Source organism: Podarcis cretensis, assembly GCF_951804945.1.
Source record: "Podarcis cretensis genome assembly, chromosome: 6".
Taxonomy (NCBI): Eukaryota; Metazoa; Chordata; class Lepidosauria; order Squamata; family Lacertidae; genus Podarcis; species Podarcis cretensis.
The window spans coordinates 66,996,954-67,024,115 of record NC_137175.1 but is presented as its reverse complement, the minus strand read 5'-3'; the positions used below and the strand labels follow the sequence as shown (position 1 = coordinate 67,024,115).

Here is a 27,162-nt window from a genome sequence, read left to right as displayed (position 1 = left end):
TGCTCCCCTGAAATCTCTCCATTGAAATGCCTTCCATTTTGACAGGCTTTATCAGAGAGCTCTTTTCCCAAGCCAAACATTAATGTAGCTTTTGTATTTGTATTTTCTGTGTGAAATAGGGAAAGGTAAAGCAGCTGACTGGGAAATGGACGCTGCTGCGAGAAAGATCCAGTGTTTCTATAGGAGGCACAAAAATCGACGGCAAACTCGGGGTGTCAGACCAGGTTTGCAGTTGGTCTGCATGGACGAATCTTTGTTCTGATCAAAGAGACTTTGATTTCTCTAAGCAGCCAGTGACCATGAAGGATAATCAGCTTGCAGCTTTGCTAATCATTTAAGAAATAATTACATGCTCTATCTTTTTTTAAAGGCTGGTGTTGCTTCTCAGGCTTGTGGTCACATGGTACTGGGTGGCGTGTAGTTGCATTGCCTAAAAATATATATTGTGGGAGCCTTTGTTAATAGCTGGACTGATCTGATAACTGGTATGATTTAAGTCTTGGCAAATCATCTTACTTGGGGAATGAATTTTCCTTTTGCTGAAATTGCTAATAACTCTGAGGGTGCACTTCCTCTTGAAAATGGCTTGGGTCATGGATAGCTTTCTTTTATGCAGGCATCTATCAGGGCATCTGCCCTCTGCTTAAGGGCACATCTCATCGTGGATGATGTACACCAGAGATTGGGAATCTGTGGCCTTTCAGAGCCCAAGTAGCACAGCCAATGGTCAGGGTTGCTGATAATATCTGAAGATTACAGGTTCGCCCATCCCTGGTGTAGATTGTGTTTGGTGCTGGGTAGAAAGTCTTGCTTTGTGGCAGGATCCTATCTAAACAGCTTTCTTCCTGCTCTTTCATTTTTGGATGCATAATTCACTTGCTTCTGATTAAATTCTCTTGTTTGGGATTCATTTATGTATTTTTGTTCCACCCAATGAATATTGCAAAAATGCTTCCTCATTTGCACAAATGGTCCACCCAAGTCATTAGGAGATGAAGAAGAATCTCCTTTACATAGCCTTACATTAATAATGTACCTGCACAGTAAATATGGCTATTTGGAAATGTTTCCTTGCATCGGAGTGTGAATCGTTGGAATTCAACTTCAAAATGGAGAGGTTTAACATAAAAAGGAACATTATTGTTTCTTTCTTGTTTAGGACCAGGGTGCTTTGGCCATTAGAAGCAGGCATATGTTAAAAAGTAAGACTTTAATCTTACAACACATATTTGGAAGGAAGTCCCATTGAGTTCTTTTGAGCAGGTAAACTCTGGATTATGCTTCATGCAAATTCCCCCAATGCATGAAGCTGCTACATGTTTTTCCACTTGCTTCTGTATGGAGGAGACCCAGGTAGCCAGGACTGATATAGGCTCCTCACAATTTACCTAAAGTTAAATAATGTTGACTGATAACTTTCAGTTTGAAGTATTGGGATTAGAAGAAGAGCCTCTCCTGTAAATGTGCTTGCAGCTGGAAAACAGTGCTGAGGCTATAATAATAAAATAAAGAAAGGTATGTATTTATTGATTTTATTTTTCATTTCACTCTGGACGTAAATAACCGTAAGTAGACACTGATTCTAGATTTGCCTTGGTTGTTTGACATCACAATTAGGTGGACCTGCTTCTTACAGTAGAGGCTGAGGTTCCCTTGGAACAACATCAGATATGTGGCACAACATCAGATATGTATGATCAGACCAAAGGTCCGTGTAGTCCAGCCTTCTGTTTCTTATAGCAACCACAGCCAAATGCTTCCTGGAAGACCCTTGAATCTCCATTGATGTGAAACTCAGTAAAATGCATGGACTACCTTTTAGGGTTGAGGACAAGGAAGGTGGCGTACTAAATTTCTAGCTGGATACAGGATTTGTACTCATGATTATGAGTAAAGCAAATTATGGAAACCGTATTTATGTTGTTATCTCATCCTTGGCTCATGTGAATGGTTTTTTTTAAACCATAACATCTTCTTGTGTTTTTGATGCATTTCATTTGCATTTGCATTTGCATTTGCATTCTGAGTGATTTTGCCCTCACCATCAGTGCATTTGCTGTGGCACACTTTCTAGTTGTTGGAAGGTTACAGTTTCGAATACTGATTTGCTTGATTCTGTAAGCAACTCACATTTATGTGCAAACCTGATCCAAAGCTACTTTGCAATTCCTTCTGTGCTATAGGATGGAATGTAGCTACTCCCATACTCCCTCTAGAAGACTTAGCTAAGTCAGGAATGATATTTTTCTCCTGCGTACTTTTTTTTTGAAGGAAATGTGAGTGAGCTACAATATTCTCTTTTAACTATGAAGAGTCTACAAGGTATACAAAGAAAGAATAGGTTTGAACATTGATATAGGTATAAGGAAATGAACATAGGATTAAATTGGCCTGTAGCTATAGTGGTCTGAAGTGGCATGCATGAAGGAAGGCTTTGTTTGTGACACCGGTCACCGCTACAGTGCCTGTAGCACAAGTGTTCATGGGGCTGACTTGGGGTTTTCATTATTAATCCGCTACATGCACTCAATTAATTATATTAAGACACATAACAAGCTGCACTTCTGGATAAGTAACTGATGAAGCCAGTAGTAAATTTCTTTTGACTATTGTTTCCTCAACCGTATGCTTTGTACAAAAATATGCTTGGCTGCTCATGCGTGTTCTGCTGCTGCTGCTATTTAACATTAATTCAGCATGCCATTCATTAAGCAGTTTTAAAAAATAGTTTTGTTTTAATTGTGGATTTAACTGGAAGCAGAGTAGATCTTGGCCCCTATACTCACTCCCAGCAGGGAGTTAAATAATGCACTCTGAGTTTTACAGATGAACAAATTTCAGATAAGTAGCATTTAACAAATATCCTGACCCATTTTGTGTGATAGTAATTGATCCATTCAGAGCAGAAATCCCAACAAGATATAACGTAAGTGGAATGATCATGCTAATTGGATAGGCGTGACAGTCTTTATTGAAGTGTTTTATTAATAGCATGCAAGACTGGTTAGGAAATGTGTATGTTTTGTAGCTAGAGGCTGTAGAAATGAGATGACCAACCATATTGGGTTAGCGCTTGCTATCACTTCAGTGATTACAGTTTTCATCATCATGGGCACCAGCCATAGCTTTCTTTGTTTTCCCATCTAGAAGTAGTTCAGTAACTACAGCGAAGTCATATAGGATTGTCTGCAGTTTCAGAGGAGACTGCTTATCATTCAAAAGAGACTGTCAGAGTAAAATTGGATACCACAGACCCAATGTTGTGCCGTGGATGAAAGCTTAGTGTGGTTTTTTGGTTATCAGCTTGTCGCTTGCCAAATGCAAATAGCAGTCCACTTTACAGTGTTGGTGTTATGTGAACAATTAACAGCAAATAATTTATTAGAAATTCCCCTGGGGACTGAAGGAGCTGATTCTTGAAATCTTATCTGGTGGGGAAGGAGCTGTAAGTTCTGAGATGGGAGTTGGAGATTGGGGGCTGCACTTGTGTCACCCTCAAGTACGTATGCAAACCAAATCAATATTAGGGCATTTTCTTCCTTCCTCCACTTCCTGGAATTCCCTTCTGTGGGTAAACCCACAATCACAAAGCCTCAATGACTGGTGACGATGAGGTGAGAAGAAATCATAAGCAGTGCCATTGCAAGATTCGAGGATAAATAGCAGTGTGAATACAGGGGTTTTAATCAGAACTGTGGCATGGGCAGGAAGTCACATCTCCCTTTCCCATGTGCGTGGTCTTGATCCTGAGGGATGCCCCCTGCAGATGTAATTTAACATTTAAAACTAGACACATTCATTGTCATCAATCCGTTCGCATTTGTCTGGGTTGGCCTTTAGACTTTGCTTTCTCCCCAACATTCATTTTGCAAGTATTGTGATCCCCCTCCTCCTGTTTGGGGGCCAGTAAACATTCTTGCCTCCCCCCCCCCATGTGCATTCTGAAGTGGTATGGTCTAAGAATGCGTACTTCATGTATTTTGTCTCTGAATCACATGTTGCATATTTGTTATCCTTCTTGCAATCCTTTGAACTACCAGAAACTGGTGGTTTGTGGCCAGTTTAAGCAGGAATCGCTGAGAGTGTGACAATGATATGGCAGGCCTCTGCAGCTGTTCATGAGTAGCAAAAAGAGTAAATGTCCCATCAGTGTTCTAGTTCCATACAACTGAAGACTACCTCTGAAGCCCTGCTCTCGGTTCTGATGTGCTAATAGATTAATCTCATTTAACAACCCTGTATCCCAATTGTAAACATAGTACTCTGCACATGAAAAAATGAGAAAATAGGTCAAGTAATTCTTTCTGTTGGTGTAACAGTGCTATTTACAGAATGACAATAAAGCACCCATTCGGGTCATTTTTATTGACACAGTCTAAAGCCATTACTTTAGAAGTTTTAATATATCCGTTGGCTTGATTTGTGTAATGTAGCCCAACTGCTGTTGGTGAGAATTGGATTCTCTTACTTCCTGGAGCAGTTTTCAGCAAGAAACAAAATAAGTTTCTGTCTCTAATGTGTTGTTCCACACTGGAGAATGTGCTTCGGACATTCATTCCTAAGCAGATTTCCTTCCTTGCTTCAGTCGCCAGGAAAAAATGGAAATTAGAGACACCTTCTGAAAACATTTACTAGAAGCCCATTTCTCCCTTCTTTCCACTGTCCCCCAATATCCAGACTTTATTGTCTGTAAGTTCCAGCCAATCAAAGGAAGCTCAGATACAGTATAGCAGTGCCCTGAAATACACGAAAGTAGCTGTTTTATTGACACCTCAAGATGGCTGAAAGTGATTTCACCTCTCACTGTCAGCATCCTTGCCATTGGCACACTTTGCAATTGTGGAGAATCACAGTTTTGAAAACTAACTTAGTTGATTCTATAAACAACTGAAGTTTACTGTACAAAACTGTTCCAGAGCTACTGTGAGATTCCTTCTGTGCTAGGATGTAACAAAGTTACTCCAAGACTCGCCCTAGAAGAAGACTTGGCTAGGTCAGGAACAATAGCTTTCTCCTGCATGCTCTCTTTTTGAAGGAAGTATGAGTGAGCTCCAATATTCTCTTTTCAGTATGAAGGATATACATGGCATGCAATCAAAAAGCAGAGTGAAAGCTTTGAACATTGAGATGTAGCTATTTTCCTGAAACCTCAAGATGGCTGAAAGAGGCCTTTGCCTTAGTCATGACATGATGGTGACCAAAATAAAAGATTGTGTGCAGTTTTCAGATTTTGTTAGAATGTTGCTTTCCCCTACGTTTCCCTTAAATACCATAAACGAATGAAAGGAGGGAAATGGGGACACCTTCTGGGCTGGCATCAGAACCCAGCATCCTTGGGCCTTTGATGCCCAGCAAGGCCCATCAATGATGCCTCTCCTAGTCCCCTCATCTTCAGATTCTGGCAGGATACTCAAAGCAGCACTAGACAGCTGGGTCTATCTTCCTTTTCTTTTCTCAGTTTCCCTTACAGTGATGCTACCTTGGGAGCATTCTTTGAAATTAAAATTTGCTAGGTCCATCTAGAGTGGTATTAAACTACCACATCCTGTCAGTGCATGGATTTCTGCTTGCGCAGTGGGACTTGCCTCCCTCTCCTCCCCTAATACCCCAGCCCCCAAACCTGCTGCAGTGGGTTGGGGGAACAGATTTGGGGGAAGTGTTGTGGGGAGAAGGAGAGAAGAGTCCATTGCTCAAGCAGAATCCTTGCACTGACTGAAGATTCGCATAGTGGATACCACCCATAGGAAGGAATTCAGTGTCTCACTATGCTGTTCTGTCCAGACCAGCATTGTAGCTTGCCAAATGGAACAATCTCCTCTGCATGCTGTTCTGGGGTTTCTCCTGTCCCTGGCACGTGAACTAATCGTAGGGGAAGGGGGTGGGGCAAGCAAGGAGAGGAGATGGGAATGCCCCGTTGCACAAGTGGAAGTCCTTAGGTGGGCTTCCACTAACAGAACTCATCAGTTGAATTCCACCCTTAGGGTTTTCAGTACATAGTTACAGAGGATTTTGAGGGACTGCAATGCACATATCGGTCCCAGCACCTGCCAACCTAGCAGTTCGAAAGCACCTCCAGGTGCAAGTAGATAAATAGGGACCGCTTACCAGTGGGAAGGTAAACGGCGTTTCCGTGTGCGGCTCTGGCTCGCCAGATGCAGCTTTGTCACGCTGGCCACGTGACCCGGAAGTGTCTCCGGACAGCGCTGGCCCCTGGCCTCTTAAGTGAGATGGGCGCACAACCCCAGAGTCTGTCAAGACTGGCCCGTACGGGCAGGGGTACCTTTACCTTTACCTTTAATGCACATATTTCCTTGACTCTGTTTTTTTACTAAAAAATAAAAATAAAATTGAAATGACGATAGGAGCCTATCCTTCATAAATAATAATAAAACGATGGTCCGCTCCAATCTGTGCACTTTCTTGACAGCTTTGAATTTCAACAGCTGGTGCAGGTCCAAATGAAAGCGAAATTTCTCCAAATGTGGAAGATTTTAATAGTGTCTCTAGATAAATGAGAAACGGTAATCCTTATTTTTCCATGCAATATTTTTGTTGAGCGCAGGCAGAGAACAGGTCAGAGAAGACTGAACGTATGGTTTTCAAATCCTCGTAGACCATAATCCTGTGAATAAATCAGGATGACTCATTAGCTGGAAAGCAGTGCAGGCTGTTTTTGCTGAGGCAAACAGCTATTTCTGTATCAGGCTGTTTATGTTTTCAAAAAACCTGATAATATTTTTAATGACCTGGGTTGCTGAAATGTCTCATGGCCTTTTACACACTTCGAGGCTGAAATCTAATGCTGCTTTAAGGTGGCTTTTGCACATGTCTCAGAGGCAAGTGGCAGCAGAAGGAGCGTGAATCACTCAAGCGCTCTGTTTAACCACATCCATATTCTTGTGTTCAGGGAGGAAAACAGATAGATCCTTCCAGGTATGATACGCATTTTCCAGATGGATAGGTAGAATTATGCATCTTCTGTGTGTGTGCATTGTACACATTGTCCCTTCAGATGAGAACCTCCCTTGGGAGATGGGAGTGGAAGTATGAGTCAGTCTTTCTTCTCCTTTCACCATTTCTAAAGAATATTCAAAGAGACACTGAAGCTGAAGGTATATTTATTATTAAATTATTAAAAGTGTTTCTGCTTATCTTTCCAATCCAATAGATGGCACTCAAGGCCTCCTTTCATACATTTGATACTATTAGCTGGCACCAATGACAAGCTTAAAGCACAAGATGTGATAAGGTTCCCTATGTCTGTGTTTTGACCAATGACAAGCTGCCATAGATAATTAAATCTTATCACTTTCCAGCCTGGTTTTTAATTTGCTGCAGTTTTCTGAGGGAGCGATTTGTGTTAACCTACAACTGGTCCACACAAAATAAGACAGGCATGGGTGCCTTTTAAAGCAGCTGTCTCTGTGTAGCATGTTGAAGTTTTTCTCTTTTCTTTTTAAGGCTATGGTGACATTAAAAAAAAAAAAAACATGCTACCCCACCCTGAAGTATGCAGCAAATTTCTTTGTGTGTGCCATTGGGCTGCCACAGGAAACAATCTTTAAATGACCTTCATGTTGTGTGCTTGTTTGCACCAGCCCTAACATGTTTCTTCTCTTGCATTATTACATTACCATGTGGATTAATATGAAGACTTGCCTTGACAGTCCTGGTTGATGAAGATAGGCTAGTTGGAGGAGCGAGATGCTCACATTACCTCTGGGTCTCTATCTGCTTTGTTGCTAAACATATCTCCTTAAGTCATTAGGGGTGTTGATCCAGTATCCTCCAGTAACATTAGGTAAAGGTAAAGGTACCCCTGCCCGTACGGGCCAGTCTTGACAGACTCTGGGGTTGTGCGCCCATCTCACTTAAGAAGCCAGGGGCCAGCGCTGTCCGGAGACACTTCCGGGTCACGTGGCCAGCGTGACATCGCTGCTCTGGCGAGCCAGAGCCGCACACGGAAACGCCGTTTACCTTCCCGCTGGTAAGCGGTCCCTGTTTATCTACTTGCACCCGGAGGTGCTTTCGAACTGCTAGGTTGGCAGGCGCTGGGACCGAGCAGCGGGAGCGCACCCCGCCGCAGGGATTCGAACCGCCGACCTTTCGATCGGCAAGTCCTAGGCGCTGAGGCTTTAACCCACAGCGCCACCTGCGTCCCTTCCCAGTAACATTAATCCCCCCAAAATAAACATCCATTCAGTATCTTATGCTGAAGGTTATGTTAATATTTATCAAATGCATTAAGTGACGCTGTCCATTTGTTAGAGTGCTGAATCTGGACCAGTTTTATTGAGTTCTGGCTCCAATTGGTTTACTGATTAACTATGTACATTGTTTAGCTATATGTTCTACAGCCTTGCTTCCCATATGGAAAAGAGAGATTTTAATGACTACCTCACAGTAGTGTTTCATTCATTCTTATAATATTTATTGGAAAATGCTTTACATTACAGAATTGCAATGAAAGAATAAAGAAAACCCTGCATTTTTGCTCAAGTAAACACGTTTTCCTCCCTGCTCCCCTTTACAAAAGAATCACAAGCCCTGCAGAATATTCAGAGTAGCACAGATGGAAAGAATAATTTAAAATATTAGCAAAATTTACAAGTAATTATCGGAAGCAGGCAGGACATGAAAGGAGCTCAGAACTAAGAGCTGCATTTGATAGAAAACACAAGAATATAATACGTTGCAGTATTGATTTTAGTTTTGTCTATAACGGATTTCCAATGGATTCTATTATTCAGTTGAAATGTTAGGTATTTGCAAATGAATGAACTTTGTTTGTCGAGGATTTATTGCAAATGAAATTAGAAGCTGCAGCATTTTATAAAGTGATACTGAGTAGTCCTTAGTCTGAATCCGTGCTTGAGCTTTCCCTTAACTGGGTGGCATTATCAGAAAAGACTACATAAGTGTCCAGTCTGAGCAAGGTGTCTGCTCTCAGTTTTTGGATACAGGGACAAGGTTGTAGAGCAAACAGACAAGGATAAGGCTAGAGCAAGTCAGGTCTGAGAGGCCAAAGGTAGGGGCATAATCAGTACAAGGGACATGGATAAACTAGGGCTAGGACAAGGCACTCATCACAAAAAAAGTTGTTTGGACTGATGGGGCAGCTCTCAGGCCAGACCATTATAGGCCCAGGTGTGCAGGCATTGATTGACCTGTCAATTCAGCTGACAGCTAATTCAGTCTAGTTGGGGCTCATTCTTAGCCTCACTTACCCTTTGCCCCACTCTTTCCAGGCACTGGTTCGTGCTTAAAAGCTCCATGTCCAAGCTTTTTTTAAAAAATGCCCGAGAGCTTTCCCCACATAAAACTGCTCTTTAGTGCTCCATTGGAGCAAATGTCAATTCAGGTTTTTTGCTGATTTCCTGGAAAAAGTGGAGGAAAGATAAGAGTGGAGAAGCCCTTCATCTGCCTGGTTCAAGATCTCCTTTCCTCAGTGCCTTGCAGTAAATGAAATACTTTCTGAGATCCCACAGGATCATCTTGGCCCTTGTGATACTTTTCCTGATTTGCAGTATACAGTACACTCAAGTTGAGTTTCTAACATTGTGGTCTTAACTCCCAAGCATTTGGAGTGATTTGGCTTTTCAATTTCCTTTTTACCAACCTCCTCATTTTGGGGACATTTCCTCTTTTGAAATCAAATGTGACCTTGTTGGATTTCCTTGGTGACCTAGCCATTTACATGTATATTTAATTTTACAACTTAATGGTCACAGTTCCCCATTGGCTCAACAATGCTTAAATCTTGCACCAAGTCCTGCATGCCACTCAAGATTAAGTCTAGGGTCACCGCCCTTCTGGTCAGTTCCAACACCAACTGTTCTGGAGCACTGTCATTTAGGATACCTAGAATGTTTATCTCTTTGTCATGACTAGAACACATATGTAGCCAGTCTATGTGAGGGTAGTTGAAGTCACCTATTACTACAAGGTTTCCACTTTTAGACACTACCTTGGTTTCATTCATCATCTCAAGGTCTCCTTGAGCATTTTGCCACTGACCTATAATAATTTATAATAATAATAATTTATTATTTGTACCCCGCCCATCTGGCTGGGTTTCCCCAGCCACTCTGGGCGGCTTCCATAAAAACCAAAAATACACTAAATATCACAGATTAAAAACTTCCCTGAACAGGGCTACCTTAAGATGTCTTCTGAATGTCAGGTAGTTATTTATCGCTTTGACATCTGATGGGAGGGCGTTCCACAGGGCAGGCGCCACTACCGAGAAGGCCCTCTGCCTGGTTCCCTGCAGCTTTGTTTCTTGCAATGAGGGAACCGCCAGAAGGCCCTTGGCGCTGGACCTCAGCATCTGGGCAGAACGATGGGGGTGGAGACGCTCCTTCAGGTATACTGGACCGAGGCCGTTTAGGGCTTTAAAGGTCAACACCAGCACTTTGAATTGTGCTCGGAAACGTACTGGGAGCCAATGTAGGTCTTTTAAGACCGGTGTTATATGGTCTCGGCGGCCGCCCCCAGTCACCAGTCTAGCTGCCGCATTCTGGATTAGTTGTAGTTTCCGAGTGACCTTCAAAGGTAGCCCCACGTAGAGCACATTGCAGTAGTCCAAGCGGGAGATAACCAGAGCATGCACCACTCTGGCGAGACAGTCCGCGGGCAGGTAGGGTCTCAGCCTGCGTACCAGGTGGAGTTGGTAGACAGCTGCCCTGGATACAGAAATGACCTGCGCCTCCATGGACAGCTGTGAGTGCAAAATGACTCCCAGGCTGTGCACCTGGTCCTTCAGGGGCACAGTTACCCTATTCAGGACCAGGGAGTCCTCCTAGCAGCTGGCATTTTATTCCAAATTATAATTTTATTGCCCCCCCTTTTTACACCACCTTGAGCATGAAAGGGGTTACAGATATATTTCGGGGGGGGGGGGGAATACGGTTACTGATTTTTTTCCTGATACTGTGTTTTAGCGCACAGGAATCATTGAGCAAAAGCAAAGTGAATAAGGATTTCAGCAAAACTGTGCATTTTTATCTTAGGCACAGGCGCTGATGTTGAAGATCCTCAAGTGAAAGACCTGGGCCCAAACGCACCCCAAAACAGACAGACAACCCCTTTTAAAAGGAGTTACACAACCTCCCCCCCGCCCCCTGGCACCTTAAATACAGCAAGAAAAGGAAGCAGATAGATCACTTCAGTGAAAACAAGCCTCTCTTGCCTGGCATAAAAGTAGCTAGGGAATATTGGAGACAGCTTTATGCTATCTTTAATGTACCCATAACAGCAGACTCAGAGGCAGGAAGTTCTTAACTACTCAATCCCCCAGAAATATTTTAAAGAGTAGATGCCTAGATTGAACTCATTCTTATAAAACCTGGTGCTTTAGCACTAACCTGAAGGGCTCTCACATCCCCCTAGCAACACTTTGTGCTGCTGTGAAGGGAGGCCTGTTTCACACACAGCCTTAGGTTTCTTCGCAAGACCCTCCAAGCAATGATTTTAAGCACTGAGAAGAGGTAAGGTGCCATTGAAATGAAATTGTGTTTTACTCTTTGTAGACAGGAAGGTTGCACGCTCCCTCTCCTCCAGCAGCATGCCATACAGCAGTGAAAACGACTCCGACCGCGAGACGGGAAAGCGAGGCCGCAAGCGAGAGAAGACCGACAGACATTCAGGGTATGAAAGTGAAACCGCAAAGACCCAAAGAGAGGAAGGCCAAGGAACTGACATGGAGGAAGAGCCAGACATGGGGGACGCCCCCAGCAAAGCAGCCAGAGACGTGCCACGCACCTCTCACAAAGTCAGGAAGGCAAGAAGTCAAGACTCAAGTCCAGGCAGTGAGGAAGGCAAGGTTGTAGGTTCGGTGCACAGGAGTATGAGGGACGACAGGGAGAAGGATGTGTTAGGGCATTCTGAACACAGCCGTCGAGCAGAGACCAGAAGCAGAGGACCTTCTGAAGATGAGGATGAAGGTGGTAAGTATGGTCTGCAGTCAGAACTCTGATGGGTCCATTGCATACAAGTGTGTGGCGTTGCTTGTTCTTGACTGACTGCATCCTTTTGCATTCTAAGCTTTGATGATGGCATGTGAAACACAACATTATTGTTATAACAATGTGATTCCCCCTCCCACCCCCAGTTTACTGTGTGTGCCAAATTGCTGGCAGTGTCATGCACTGAAACCTCCATGCCATGCTGTTGTTTTGGGTGCTATAATTGTGGTCTGTGTGATTTAACATGTAAGGCTTTGGCGAGCTTTCCTCTTGTCTCCATCACTATCGTTTGCGTGGCATTTTGTGACAGCTGAATTTATTACTTTCCTCGATGGAAAACGGAGACAAGCAGGTGAAATGGATCTGAGATCAAGCAGTGCCCAAACTTGATTGTCATCCCGTCTGAAAGCACAGCTGGAAAGGCTATTTATCAACACAGGGAAAAACAATTGCATCAAACGAAGTTAATTAGTGTATACTTCTTGTAGGTTCAGAGACATAATGACATCTAAACCACATCTTTGTGTTCTTTTATTGTTTGGAGTGATGAATATGTGAGACACGAGATAAAAGTTTCTGTTCCACATTTTTTTATTGTGAGATTATGGACAAGTTTCATAGCTTTAAACTTAGCAAATTAAAGATAGGAGTATAGGAGTCTGCCTTATATCCAATCAGACTATTCATCCTATCCAGTATTGCCTACTCTGACTGCCAGCGACTCTCCAAAGCCTTAAGCAGAGGTCATTCATATCACCTGCTATCTGACCTTTTAAACTGGAGATGCCAAGAATTGAATTCTGGGCCTTCTGTACACAAAGCACATGCTCTATCAACAAGCTATGGTATGGCCCCTCCTCTAAAACCATATTTATTATTATTATTATTATTATTATTATTATTATTATTATTATGGATCATAAAATGCATACTGTTTGCACAATCAATTCCTATTTTTTTCTGGGTCTAAACCCCTTGGAGGGAAAGAAACAATTAAGGTGTGTAGTATTATTATTATTATTTAACTGTAGATCATAGTGAAATCATTCTAGTCACTTAATATCAACCCATAGTGATGCAGACACGAAAAAAAGCCATAAGTCATGCTAACTCTTCTGATTTGTATTTTTATCTGCAATCATCTGGTGGTGAATTATACAGTGATCTTGCTTCCTATTAATAGACATTGATGGTTTATTTCTTATTGCTTTGTGCTTTTCAATGGAATAGTTTGGCATGTGCAGAATGTTATGAAAATTGGAATGGTTTGCAAACATCTTTGGGCTGGGTTGCTTTTCATTGCCTTGCAATTTGTTATGTATCTAACACGGAGGAAAATTGAAAAAAAGAGAGCGAAAAGTACAGTTCTGGATGATTATGCTGAATTATTTATGGGTGTTTTAGTTGTTTGAAATCTTTCCCTTCATCCATATGCTGGATTCTCAATGTGAGCAACTTCCCAATTAGACTGTTAGATGAGATGAATATTTAAGTACTGTTGAAGAATGAAGTTATTAACCACTTAACAAGTACACACATAGGATTAAGTGCTCTAATACAAAATGGAAGCATGGAGTAATCATGTGGGTTGAGTTAATGGCCTGCCACAGATTTTAGTGCAGAAGGGTATCATCATTTCTGTTTAGCTCAGATTTCTGAACATGGTAATTAAACAGTTGTTTGATAGTCCTGGATCTGAATTAACATAGCATTTAGCAGAGGATGTCTCCAGACTCTACTGCTGTGGTAGCTGGAGGTGTTGAGATTTTTGCCTGGCTACTGAAATTATCTTCTGCCTGTCCCTTTTTTTCTTTCTTTTTTTGGAAAAAGGTGTCCCGTCCCCCCCAGTGTGCTGAATGTCTGCTTGAATAGGGTTGATCATGGCTGATATAGGGGGAGACGAAAGAAAAGGAAAAACAAAAATAAAACATGTTCAGTGGACTTTATTTTGTAGCAAGAAAGAGAAACCCCCCCTACACAAGCAGGCTTCCATGTATGTTGAGGGTGCAGGGGTCCATTCTGGATGAGCATTTGGATCTACATATTGTGAGCTGCCTTGGGTCCTATACTGGTAGAAAGGCAGGACTGAAATAAAATAAAATAAGTACATCTTAGTAATAACAATAATAATTTTATTATTTATATTCCACCCATCTATCTGGGTTGCCCCAGCTACTCTGGGTGGCTTCCAGCACATATAAAAACATAATAAGACATCAGATATCAAAAACCTCCCGATACAGGGCTGCCTTCTGATGTCTTCTAAAAGTTGTATAATTATTTGTCTCCTAGACACATCCAGACCCTTCCGCCACTGGTTGTAGGCAGCATGACTAGAATGGGATAGGTGCCAGTGTGTGCATAATTTATTGCAGCATCAAGCCTCTCACTTCAATGACCTACCTGTTTCACCCATGCTGCAGAACTGGAAGAAAATCATCCTTACACACCAAGTGCTTTAAACTCCTTGTGTACAAGACTTGTTCACAAAGCAATACTGGGGAGGGTTCAGATCCCAATGGGGCTAATGAGGTGTGTACACCTAGGCAGAACCCATCAGGCTTCCTCTTTTAAAAGAAACCTATACTAATGCCAGAGAGCTTTGCAACTTTCAGCAGTGATTTCTTTTTATATACATGTCGTTTTGGAGACGAGAAGAAGAAAAAAATCTTCTGTTTCTGTTTCGGGAATAGTGGTTGCTAAGCTAATAGGAATGCAATATTAATAATACATACTCTGTTAAGAACAAGTAAAATGTAAATAAACTTTATTGCATAAGCACTGAGGTTACAATGAAAATATTAGCACAGCTTTAAACTGTGTCATGGCCTAATAAGAATGTGGTGGAAATGTAGCAGAATAGGACATGTTGCTTCTCATGCATTTAGGAATATCAAATGTTTGTTGAAGCATGGGGATTTGCATTCGGATCTGCCCATGCATCAAAATGGGATGAAGCTCACAAGCTATTTAACCTGTTTGGAGAATTGATGGAATCATTGGAATTGCATCTGGAAACTTAGTATTCAAAAATGTCCTGAGTTTATCTGCAGGTTTTCTATTGTCTTGTTATTTTGGTTTGTGTGCAAATTAAAAATATTTCTGAACAAAAAGATCACCTTATGATCTGGTGGTATTTTTTGTAACTTGTGTGTTGTTGTAGTAGTAGTAGTAGTAGTAGTGGCAGTTGTTGTTTTGTATTGTGGAAATTCCACTGCATGCAATTTTAATATCTGATGGATGGGATGCTATTTGCTTTATGTATGTGTTTAATGCATCCATGTGGGTGATGTGGATTTTAATTGGCATCCTTAATTGCTAGTAGAGTAACCTGTAAGCCAATGTGTGATCAGCATTTCCCCAATTTCTCTCTTTTGCTCCTTGTTTTGTGATTGTTGTGCTATTTTTTGAAGATGGCAAATCCGTCAAAGAGAAAATAGCTGAGGCCATGGAACATGATCGACTTTTGAGTTCTGAACCTGAACCAAGTGACTCCAGTACGGAGGATGAGGAGGAGGAGAGCATAGCTAAGAAAGATAAACATAAAGGAGATAAACATAAAGGTAAAATCAAATGATAAAGCCTTAAGTGCCACAACCCATTCCAATACTGGTTGATCTTTATTCTTTTTTTTTTATACTCTCATCTCATCCTTCTTTTAATTTCCTTCATTTTGTAGTTTTGATTGTGTCTTAATAACTAGCAACAAGAAGGTTGCTTGTTTAGGCTGTTTGGAGGCTGGCTTGTGTGTTTTAGTGTTTTTGTGTGCTTTGCCATGTCTGATACAGCAGATTTCTTAAATTCTTAAAGCTGCACTGATCATACTTGAACCACCAGGTTAGAATGAACCCACATTTTAACTAGTATTCCCATTAAGGAAGAGCAAGCAAGCACCAAAAATGTTGCCTTCTGCTAGATGGTATGGGGAGATGTGGAGCAGAATCAACAACACATGTCCTGCAATGTCCGGTTTGAGCCTTAATTACCCAAATTCTACTTGAAAGTCTTGGCCTACATGATAGATAGGCATGTGCTTGACTAGACTAATGGAGGAGGATAAAGAAGAAAGCTTTTGATGTTTCCTCCTACTTCACACTATACTGTACAAATTTTACAATTTCCATAAACAATTTTGTCACTAGGGAAATGGTGGTTTTTCCTAACAATACTGCTTCACTCCCCTCACCACCTCTCTTGACCTTCTGGCTGAATTATAACCACTCTCTCCAGCTCTATTCCCCTCAGATGCAGCTTTTTGATTCCAGGATATTGCCTGGTATGATTGCATTGTTCATTGAACATCACACATAAGGGCATAGATGGATGCCATCAGCACTTCAGCTCCTACAATTTTTCCTGCAAAGTGTTTAGATTATACAAGCATACAAGTCAGGAAGAAACCATTTCTCTGTATAGATGTCAATATGATTCTTTCCACTCCTTTATATCCTTTAACATTTTAGAACATAATTTATCAAACGTAGTTTATCAAGCATAATTAATAACATGTAGGCTTGTGAAGTATCTCCCAACTTAATGACAACAGCTCCAATAGGAAAAATAAAGTTAGGCTATAGCCTATATACCCTTTGCTGGGTGGAAAATTGGACATGCATAGGATTGGACAGCCAGTTCCACTACTGAAATCAATGAGAACAGTTAATCCCAACCTGCATAAATTTCATTAGTATCAAATGCACTTTGCACAACGAGTCTTTTTTTGATCAGGGTGTGGAGTAGTGCTCCCTTTTCTTTTGATACTGGGGTCCCAGTTGTTTTTTCAGCACCCCATTCTCCCACTCGTGTGTACGTATCAATATATATATGCTTGATTTAATGGCTGCCAGATGCTTTTCATCTCTGCAATGCTATCATTCAGCAACTCTTCACTTGGTATGGAGCTATTCTGCAAGATGAACTTGCTGTATGAGTATATTCCATTTCAGTGACATGGCTAATCTCGTTCATGGGCAAGGCTATTGGGAAAAGAAGGGTTGACTGACAACTTTCTGCTTATATAGGAATTGCTGCTTCTAAAAAATGTGGGAGTGGACAGAAACATGTGGCAGTTTCTTAAGCAGGACAAAATGGGTCAAAGCAGGAGAAGGCTCCTTCCTGCATTATTGTGCCTTGACTTCTATAGAATCATGTGGGTCCAGAAAATTAACATGTCCTGTGTATTCCCACGAGGTAGCTTCCTTCACACATCAGTCCCTCATGGGTTAATCCACACAATCTAGCCCACAAGTTGTCAGTGCAGGATCTCATCAGATGATTCACAATGGCTAAACCAAGCCATTCTCTGCAAGGAAGGTTGAAAAATATGACACCTTTCATTGCAATGTATTTTTTTTTTTAAAGAAAAAGCCCAACCCAACACTGATAGAGTTATCACAATTACAACTCATGCTGTGCTTATTTTAATAGTGCCAGATGGAGCTTCCTTGGCAAAAGAATCGAGAGCGCTTGAATCACAGAAGGTTGCGGGGCAAGTGGAACATGCAAGACAGATGGTGGGCAAGGAAAGAGCACTTGACGAAGAGGAGCTTGCCGATGAGGAAGGCCTCGAAGAAACAGCTTTGGGAGAAGAATTGCGAGGCAAAGATGTAACAGCTCGTAAAGCAAAACGAGTAGGAAATAAGGAGCTTGCAGCAGAACTGGAGGAAGAAGCAGTAGCAGAATCAGATTTGGACAATGCCGAAAAAGAAGTCATGCATCAGGAAGGAAAGGCAGCTGGGGGAAAGGCAAAAGCAGAGAAAAAACTCAAAAAACCAAAGAGTTCTCTGGGGAAGGGAGAGAAAACACAAGATGAAGAAGAAGCTTTGGGAGATGATATGGAAAGTAAGGAAGGCAAATTCTTGAAGGGAGGTGTGAAGGACAAAATATACCCGAAAATCCAACTGGAGGATGGTTCTTTTGCGGAAGCAGAAGACATGGCTCTGGGGTCAAACCTTGAAGGGGTTGTCTCCACAGATGAGGAAAAAGCAGCTGTTTCTGGAGCCCTAGTATATGGCGGCAAAGGTGTCAGACAAGGAGTTTCCTCTGAAATGGAGGAAATAGTCCAAGACATTTCAGGCGTGTGGGGGGGTGAGACCAAAAAAACATCTCTAGAAGTGAAACAGAAGAAAAGAATGTCTAGAGACGAAGGTTCAGCTCAACAGAAACTAGCACCTCGGGTGGGTGAACCATTTTCGGAAAGTGAGGCTGAGGGGGTCGTTTCAGCAGCAGAAGATGAAGAAATGAGAGGCCAGGGAGCAAAAGTAATACGACAGGCAGGGAGGTCAGCAGTGAAGCCAAGTTCAGAAAGAAGGGCTGGAAGGAAAACACACTTAGAAGTGAGAGAGAGAAAAAGAATATCTAGAGATGAAGGTTCAGCTCAAGAGGAACTAGAACCTTGGGAAGGTGAATCCTTATCAGAGAGTGAGGCTGAGGGGGTCATTTCAGGAGCAGAAGATGAAGATACGACAGCCCAGGAAGCAAGAACTATACGAAAGGCAGATAGGTCAGCAGTCAAGCCAAGTTCAGAAAGAAGGGCTGGAAGAAAACCACACTTACAAGTGAGAGAGAAGAAAAGAATATCTAGAGACGAAGGTTCAGCTCAAGAGGAACTAGAACCTTGGGAAGGTGAATCCTTATCAGAGAGTGAGGCTGAGGGGGTCATTTCAGGAGCAGAAGATGAAGATACGACAGCCCAGGAAGCAAGAACTATACGAAAGGCAGATAGGTCAGCAGTCAAGCCAAGTTCAGAAAGAAGGGCTGGAAGAAAACCACACTTACAAGTGAGAGAGAAGAAAAGAATATCTAGAGACGAAGGTTCAGCTCAAGAGGAACTAGAACCTTGGGAAGGTGAACCCTTGACAGAGAGTGAGGCTGAGGGGGTCATTTCAGGAGCAGAAGATGAAGACATGACAGCCCAGGAAGCAAGAACTATACGAAAGCCAGAGAGGTCAGCAGTCAAGCCGAGTTCAGAAAGAAGGGCTGGAAGGAAAACACACGTAGAAGTGAGAAAGAAGAAAAGAATATCTAGAGATGAAGATTCAGCTCAAGAGGAACCAGAACCTTTGGAAGGTGAACCCTTGTCGGACACTGAGGGTGAGGCAGTTGTTTCAGCAGCAGAAGATGAGGAAATGACAGCCCAAGAAGCAAGAACAATACGAAAGGCAGATAGGTCAGTGGTCAAGCCAAGTTCAGAAAGAAGGTCTGGAAGGAAAATGTATCAACAAGAGAAGAAAAGAATATCTAGAGATGAAGGTGCAGCTGGACAGAAACTGGAATCTGAGGTGGATGAACCCTTGTCGGACGTTGAGGCTGAGGAGCCCATTTCTGGAGCAGAAGATGAAGACACTACAGCCCAGGAAGCAAGAGTAATACGAAAGGCAGAGAGGTCAGCAGTCAAGCCGAGTTCAGAAAGAAGGGCTGGAAGGAAAACACACGTAGAAGTGAGAGAGAAGAAAAGAATATCTAGAGATGAAGGTTCAGCTCAAGAGGAACTAGAACCTTGGGAAGGTGAACCCTTGACAGGGAGTGAGGCTGAGGGAGCCATTTCAGGAGCAGAAGAAGAAGCCCAGGAAGCAAGAATAATACGAAAGACAGAGAGGTCAGCAGTCAAGCCGAGTTCAGAAAGAAAGGCTGGAAGGAAAACACACGTAGAAGTGGGAAAGAAGAAAAGAATATCTAGAGATGAAGGTTCAGCTCAAGAGGAACTAGAACCTTGGGAAGGTGAACCCTTGACAGAGAGTGAGGCTGAGGGAGCCATTTCAGGAGCAGAAGATGAGGATACGACAGCCCAGGAAGCAAGGGTAATACGAAAGACAGAGAGGTCAGCAGTCAAGCCAAGTTCAGAAAGAAGGGCTGGAATGAAAACACACGTAGAAGTGAGAAAGAAGAAAAGAATATCTAGAGATGAAGGTTCAGCTCAAGAGGAACTAGAACCTTTGGAAGGTGAACCCTTGTCAGACATTGAGATTGAGGGGGTTGTTTCAGCAGCAGAAGATGAGGATACGACAGCCCAGGAAGCAAGAGTAATACGAAAGGCAGATAGGTCAGCGGTCAAGCCAAGTTCAGAAAGAAGGGCTGGAAGGAGAACGCATCAACAAGAGAAGAAAAGACTATCTAGAGACAAAGGTGCAGCTGGACAGAAACTGGAATCTGAGGTGGGTGAACCCTTGTCAGAGAGTGAGGCTGAGGGGGTCATTTCTGGAGCAGAAGAAGAAGCCCAGGAAGCAAGAATAATACGAAAGGCAGAGAGCTCAGCAGTCAAGCCAAGTTCAGAAAGAAGAGCTGGAAGGAAAACACACTTAGAAGTGAGAGAGAAGAAAAGAATATCTAGAGATGAAAGTTCAGCTCAAGAGGAACTAGAACCTCGGGAAGGTGAACCCTTATCAGAGAGTGAGGCTGAGGAGGTCATTTCAGGAGCAGAAGATGAAGATACAACACCCCAGGAAGCAAGAACAATACGAAAGGCAGAGAGGTCAGCGGTCAAGCCAAGTTCAGAAAGAAGGTCTGGAAGGAAAACGTATCAACACGAGAAGAAAAGAATATCTAGAGATGAAGGTTCGGCTGGACAGAAACTGGAATCTGAGGTGGGCAAACCCTTGTCAGAGAGCGAGGCTGAGGGGGTCATTTCAGCAGCAGAAGATGAACATACAACAGCCCAGGAAGCAAGAGTAATACGAAAGGCAGAGAGGTCAGGTGTCAAGACAAGTTCAGAAAGAAGGGCTGGAAGAAGAGCAACCCTTGAAGGCGTGGTGGCCAGTGCAGAAGGTGCAGTGGAGGAAGAGGATCTAATTGAAGAGGAGGGTGAGGAAGTTGAAGAGGGAGGGACAGAAGTGATTCTGGGATCTGGAGTGGCAGCACCTAAACAGAAACAAAGAGTAGGAAGAAGGAAGACAGAGGCAGAAGGAGAAGGAGAAGTGGATTTTGAAGAGACAAAGGCAGGGAGAAAGGTGGCAATTAGAAGGAGGACAGAGGCTGAAGTTTCAGGGAAAGAGAGAGAAAGGGGGTCTCTGTCCATGGCACATGAGAATGAAATAGCCCATGGGATGACCATCACAGGAACCCCAAGGGTAGCTGGCGTGACAGAGGCATCACACCTATCTGAGCCATTCACACAAAAAGCAGCATTAGCAGAAGGAGGAATGGGCAGTAAAGTCAGCTTTCAAGATGAAGTGGAAAAAACACCAAAAGAGACTGTGGCCGGGAAAATGTCACCTGACCTGGAGGTGCAGGTAGAAGATGCAAGCGATGAAATAGAGAAGGAAGAGGAGGCATATTACACAGGAGAACCAATGATAACGCTGCGAGATGTGGAGGAAGCTCTGTTGGCAGGGATGCAGAAGTTGATAGAACAAGTATCGTTTATGAGCGATGAAGTGGAGGAGGAAGAGGAAGAAGAGCCTAAAGAACTTGAGGGGGAAGTTTTAGTAGAAGAGACTCAAATGCTGTCTCACAAGGAGGAGGCTGGGAGGAAAGAAGTTTTTGCAGCTGTAGTAAAAAGAAAAACATGGGGTGCTCAGAGCGACAAAGCCATGGAAGCAGGTACTGTGGAGGAAGCAGGTACTGTGGAGGAAAAATATAGAAACGAACAGAGGAGAACAGGAGAGGAAGAGTCTCCAGAAGAAAATCTGCCGGTGAAAGAAATTGTTCCCAGCAATGCACAACAGCCTGAAGGACAGCCGCCAGTAAACTTCACTTTGCAAATGATCAGCCTAGAATCTTCTCGAACATCTGACTAAGAAGAAGGGGACTAGGAATGAAGGTAAGAGAGAGAGAGAGAGAGAGAGAGAGAGAGAGAGAGAGAGAAATGGCCCCAATCCAAAGAGTTGCTTTAGGCCTGCCTAAGTGTTTGCATTAGCCAATTAGCCATACATGTGTGTGTTTGTGTGACTTTTCTCCTTTGAATGGCAAACACTCATCCACAGGAAATAATAATAATAATAATAATAATAACCTGTCTTTGAAACTCACCTTACTTCGTTGCCTCCATAGCTATAGCTCTGGAGCAGAGTGCATGAGCCAGCTAAAGTTCCACCTTTCTTGACACTAATTTCACTGGGGAGAGTTGAACATGCACTTACTCATTTACTTGTTACAAATCAATAGGAGTTTAAAGGTGCTTGATTTGGCTTTACATGGCTGTTTTTTTAAAATAATAATAAAATATCACACAGACCTCCATCTCCTTGGAGGAATTTGGAGCTGTTTGCATATCGTTTCGGCTGGGGGCTCCCTTCAGGACAGCTTATGGGGCCAGACTGCTTAATGGCTGCAGTAGAACTGCTCAGTTTTCCTTCAGACCATTTTATGGGCCTATGTGTAGCAGGCTAAAATGGCAACTTGGGAAATATATTTTTTACACAGTTTTCTAAATGATTCAACCCAGTTCCTTTAGATCATGAAAATACTGAATGGTAGACCTGATAGGAGCTGTTGCTTGTACATTGGTACCTCTACTTACGCACACCTCTGTTTACGTATCCTTTGGGATGTCAGGAGCTTGTTCTACACTCGAGTAGGACCCTGGCAGAGACACATGCCTGACTGGCATGTTCTCTCCCTCCTGGTTGTTTGTTCAGGAGCTTCAAAAGCTTTCTTTTGCCTGAACTTCACAGCGACCGATGCCAACTGACACCGGCACACTTAGGGATCCGCAGAATCTTCACACCTTGCATAACAGACCTCAGCAACTCAGCATTTTGGCTAATCTACTTTATTTACATATAAACACACACGGAGCACTGCAACATGGCTCCCTCTCTCTCTAGCATCAGACAGCAAAGAGAGAGAACAAAGGACAATAGTCCCACTTCACGGAACACAGTAACACAAACATCCTGTTTCTGTCACTTCCCACTGTGGAGTCAAAACATATACCATCATGTGATAGACAACAATCCCATGACTGCAATCACGGAGCAGAATTCTAACATGGGATACACATGCGGCAAACCTGGAAGTATTTTTCTGGCTTTCGCTGCACGCTTATGCGCAGAAGCGCTTTACCGCACTGCGCACATGCACAGAACAGACACCTCCAGTAGCAAAAACCTCGGGATCTGGAACAGATTCCGCCTGCAACTAGAGGTACCACTGTATACCACTCTTCTAAGCAGAGGCTGGTGGTGGCAGTAGTAGATAGCCAAGTTTGGTCTTCTTTAGCAGATGAGATTGCTGGAGAGGCCTTTCTTTGGCATTTTGTTTTGTTTTGTTGTGTTACAGATATACTAGTGGAGGAAGATAACGTAAACATTTTAACAGAGAATGCCCACTGCAGTCCCATCAGAGCAAGGCATTCCTGCATCCCAGATGCTTTTGCCTTGCAGAGCTCAAAACTCAGCTCAGCTCTCTCTGTCTGTTTTTCAAACTGACAGCTTTGGTTTTTTCTACCTCACACATAGATCTTGCTTGCACCATTTCATCATTCTTAGCTGTGTGGGTGGGGTTGCACTTATTCCAAAATGGCTCTCACCTTCCGGAGTCGTCCCCAGCTAGTGGGCTAGTGTTTGGGGGATAAGGAAGTTGAGAAAGAATATGCAAACATCTTTGAAAGGTCCTTGGTTGAGTAAAGCACTGCTTTAATAGCTCCGAGGATCAACTGCAATCAAAAGGCCAGGCCAGTTTTGAAAGGTTCATTCTGACATTTTGATTCAAAATGGTATGCAAACAGAGGAAAATGGCACACAAACAGTGAGACACCTTCTCTTTGACTCCAGGAACCAAAATTTCTTTACAATATCTTAAGAGATGTCCCAATGCACAGAAAACAAACAACTTTCCAAAGTAGCAGATTAGAATTGCTAGTCCTTGTTATGTCAGACTTGTAATCTGCACCCTATACAGCTAACTTTCTTTTCCTTTTTTGCTTCCTTAGAGTACTCTGGGGTTTGACAGTCCCACTGTGTCATCACTACAGTCCCAAGGCAAGGTGGAAACAATGACTCACCCAACCAAGCATTCTCTCCAATTATTCCACAGCTTCCATTTTCCCTTTTCCATTAGTCATATTACAATTATGATTATTTAGCAACTTTTCCACAAATCACTCTAGGCTGGTGCTGTCTGGGGTGTCTTCCCTCCTTTTTCTTTCTTTTCCTTCATGAGTAGCATAAACATCTGCTGCTTTTTAACCAGAACAGCTCCAGACTAGAGAAATAAGCCTATCTAGCCCATTTCAGAAATAGCACTCCTTTATAATTATGAAAGTAATAATCATGAGGCCTGTCCAACAGCTGCCACACATTTCTTTTAAAAAAGCAGAAAATTATTATGTTGCTGGGAACTTCACAAAAATCAGCCAGTTAACTGTGGTGATAGTGAGAGCCACAATGAGGGCTTTATGTAGAATAATAAAACACCTGAAAAAACAGATGAGAACTGTACATATTGTGATTATATCCATTCAACCCCCCCTGCTGCCTTTGATGTGTCATTTGTGTGGGGTTTTGGAGGTTTTGGGGTTTTTTTCTGTTTAAGCAAGGCTAGACACATGTGTTCCAATAGAAAGGTGCATATGTTTTGACCGGGTCTTTTCTACATCCTTTCAAAATATAAATATCAAATGTTCATTTACACTGGGATTAGTTCTGCACCCAGGCACAGAGGGCGTAGCCCACTTTGCTTTTCATGTTAACTGAGCTCCTGTTTAGAGGAGCTGCAACATGACTAAGGGCAAAGTATTATTTGTTGTTGCTGTATGTAAGGACATGCTGAAGCATCGATTCCATTGCCTTTTCCGTGGACTTGGCTCCTTGCACTTCTGTTCTTTCAAGGGAAGGGGGCAGGCAGTCTCCCCTGTACAAGTGGAACTTTCCACAGGGAGCTAAGCCATTTGAAGACATAATCACAATTCCTCAGGCATGCATGCTACATGTGTTATTTCAGTGGTGTGGCTAGCTGCCTCAAAAATAGCACTTATGCACCATGCAGCTCCATTTGAATGTCTTAACATGTACACAGGGCTTTGCGCTGTTGTACAGAAAGAGACCTCACCAGTATCAGAGCACATGCACATGCCTTAACATGAATGGCAGGGGTAGCCAATATGAAGCCCCCTGTCCTGAAGCTTTGAACTACAAATCCCATCATTTCTCACCGCTGGCTATGCTGACTGGGGCTTATGGGAATTGTAGTCTAAAACATCAGCAGTGTTAGGTCAGTTTGAATATTATTTTATCTAAAAATGCTGAGATTCTTGGGTGAAGACTGCATTTTTGTGTTTGTGTGTGGGGTGTAGCACCAGAGTACAAAACATCCCCATGCCACCATCTACATGGTGATGTACCTACAAAAGGTAGATGCCACATAGTGTTGGTTTTCTTCACATGTTGACCTTGCAGTTTCTCAGTAATTCAGCCATCATGGGCCATGCATCAGTGCTGTGTGGCCTGCAGGGGTGCAGTGCTGTCATGCCCCACCCAGCATGGTCAATGGCCAGTAGTGATAGGCGTGTCATCTACTGGATGTGAGCCACCCATGCTGAAAATGAACAGAATAGCGAAGACTAGCAGCACAATCCTATCCATGTTTACCCAGAAGTAAGCCCTATTGATGTGTGGGACATGGGTGGTGCTATGGGTTAAACCACAGAGCCTAGGACTTGCTGATCAGAAGGTTGGCGGTTCGAATCCCCGCGACGGGGTGAGCTCCCATTGCTCGGTCCCTGCTCCTACCAACCTAGCAGTTCGAAAGCACCTCAAAGTGCAAGTAGATAAATAGATACTGCTCCAGCGGGAAGGTAAACAGTGTTTCTGTGTGCTGCTCTGGTTCACCAGAAGTGGCTTAGTTATGCTGGCCACATGACCTGGAAGCTGTATGCCGGCTCCCTCGGCGAATAAAGCAAGATGAACACTGCAACCCCAGAGTCGGCCATGACTGGACCTAATGGTCAGGGGTCCCTTTACCTTTACTAAGCCCCATTGAATTCTGTGGGTGGGATTCCTGCTTAAAGGATGACTGGGAAGGTGTTGTTTTTCCTCATTTCCATCACCAATTTAACAGACACATTAGAATCTTCTACATGTGTAAATATGGACTGGGCCACTAATTTCAGCAACAATGGATTGGCATTATATGAAAGAAGAGAGCTCCTCCCCCGTGCAATTTAATGCTTTCCCCTCAAATGGAAAATGATCACGTTTTAAATTACATGACATTGATGAGAATGAAAACAAGAAACAATTAGGTTCCATTTTTGAACATGATCGGGCTGCGTAAGGGCAACCGGGAATAGACATAGGGTGGGCAGGAAGAGAGTTGGGGAAATAGTGTGGGGTCAACCCCCCCCCCAAATGAATGCCTTAGCATCACTTGTCCAGATGTGCAGTTGGGATGCTCAACAGGTCCCAGCTCAATCCCAGCTGCTCAGAAGTTGCAGAAGGAAGGAGAGAGAGGGAGTAGGAGGAAACAAGTAGGTGGAATGATTTCTCTGTGTTTCTGCTTGTGTCAGGGTGGGAGAGGAGGCAAAGGGAAGCGTTTCCTCTGCTCCATCCCCTCCACTAAAAGGACATAATATGTGTGTGAGCATCTATTGGGTTGGGGTGGGGACAAATGGACTCCTGTTGCGCTTCCTTGCATCTTACCACATGGTGCAGTGTGCATGTGTATGTCTGTGTGCATGACGGTGGGTAGTAGTGCACATGTACATGGAAGTGTGTGTTGATGCAGGAGACATTATTCTCTCATTCCATGCCTCCCTCTTATTTATTAAGGGCCTCAGTTACTTGCAGCATGCAACCAATGCAGAACAATAACACTGTCCATTGGCTTGCAATTAAAATAAACGTTTGGTAGTCTCATTAATTTTATTCAGAAAGAGTTTTAAGCTGTGTAACCAAAGAGCTCTCTGAGCAGTGTACATTGTACAGCTGTAGATGAAGGGCGGTTAGAATTCACAAAGCCCTTAAGAAGCATACATAAAACAACTATAATTAAACACTGGGGGGGGGCACCAGAATTTTAAAAAAATCACATATAGAGAGCTGGGTAGGCTTCCTGAATTTTTTTAAAAGGTTTCTGCAGATGTTTAAAACAATGTGGTGAAGGAACCTTCCTAATAATAGACAGGAAGTTCTAAAGCACAAGTTTTGCCGTAACACAACCATGGCACCCATGCTTAAACAGCAATTTGGTCTGCTGATGCTAGCAGGTGATAGCATTTATTTCCATGTTGCAAAGAGGTTCATCTCCTGATTTCTGCAAA

General features: G+C 42.9%; 1 protein-coding gene across 7 annotated transcripts in view; it reads left to right on the top strand.

The window, feature by feature from the left end:
• ERICH3 (glutamate rich 3) overlaps window positions 1–24,332 on the top strand; it is a 61,622-nt gene extending 37,290 nt beyond the window's left edge. For 3 of the 7 annotated variants that reach the window (XM_079982559.1, XM_079982562.1, XM_079982561.1), the window contains 5 exons: window positions 11,532–11,948; window positions 15,380–15,529; window positions 17,394–20,007; window positions 20,215–21,723; window positions 23,836–24,332. In XM_079982559.1, coding sequence (XP_079838685.1) covers window positions 11,532–11,948; window positions 15,380–15,529; window positions 17,394–20,007; window positions 20,215–21,700 — 4,667 coding nt within the window. In that variant the 3' untranslated portion in view covers window positions 21,701–21,723; window positions 23,836–24,332. Of the gene's footprint in view, window positions 1–11,531; window positions 11,949–15,379; window positions 15,530–17,393; window positions 21,724–23,835 lie in introns of all 7 variants that reach the window. The other 4 variants (XM_079982563.1, XM_079982564.1, XM_079982560.1 and 1 more) reach the window with 4 other exon arrangements.
• The last annotated feature ends 2,830 nt before the right edge of the window (window positions 24,333–27,162 follow it).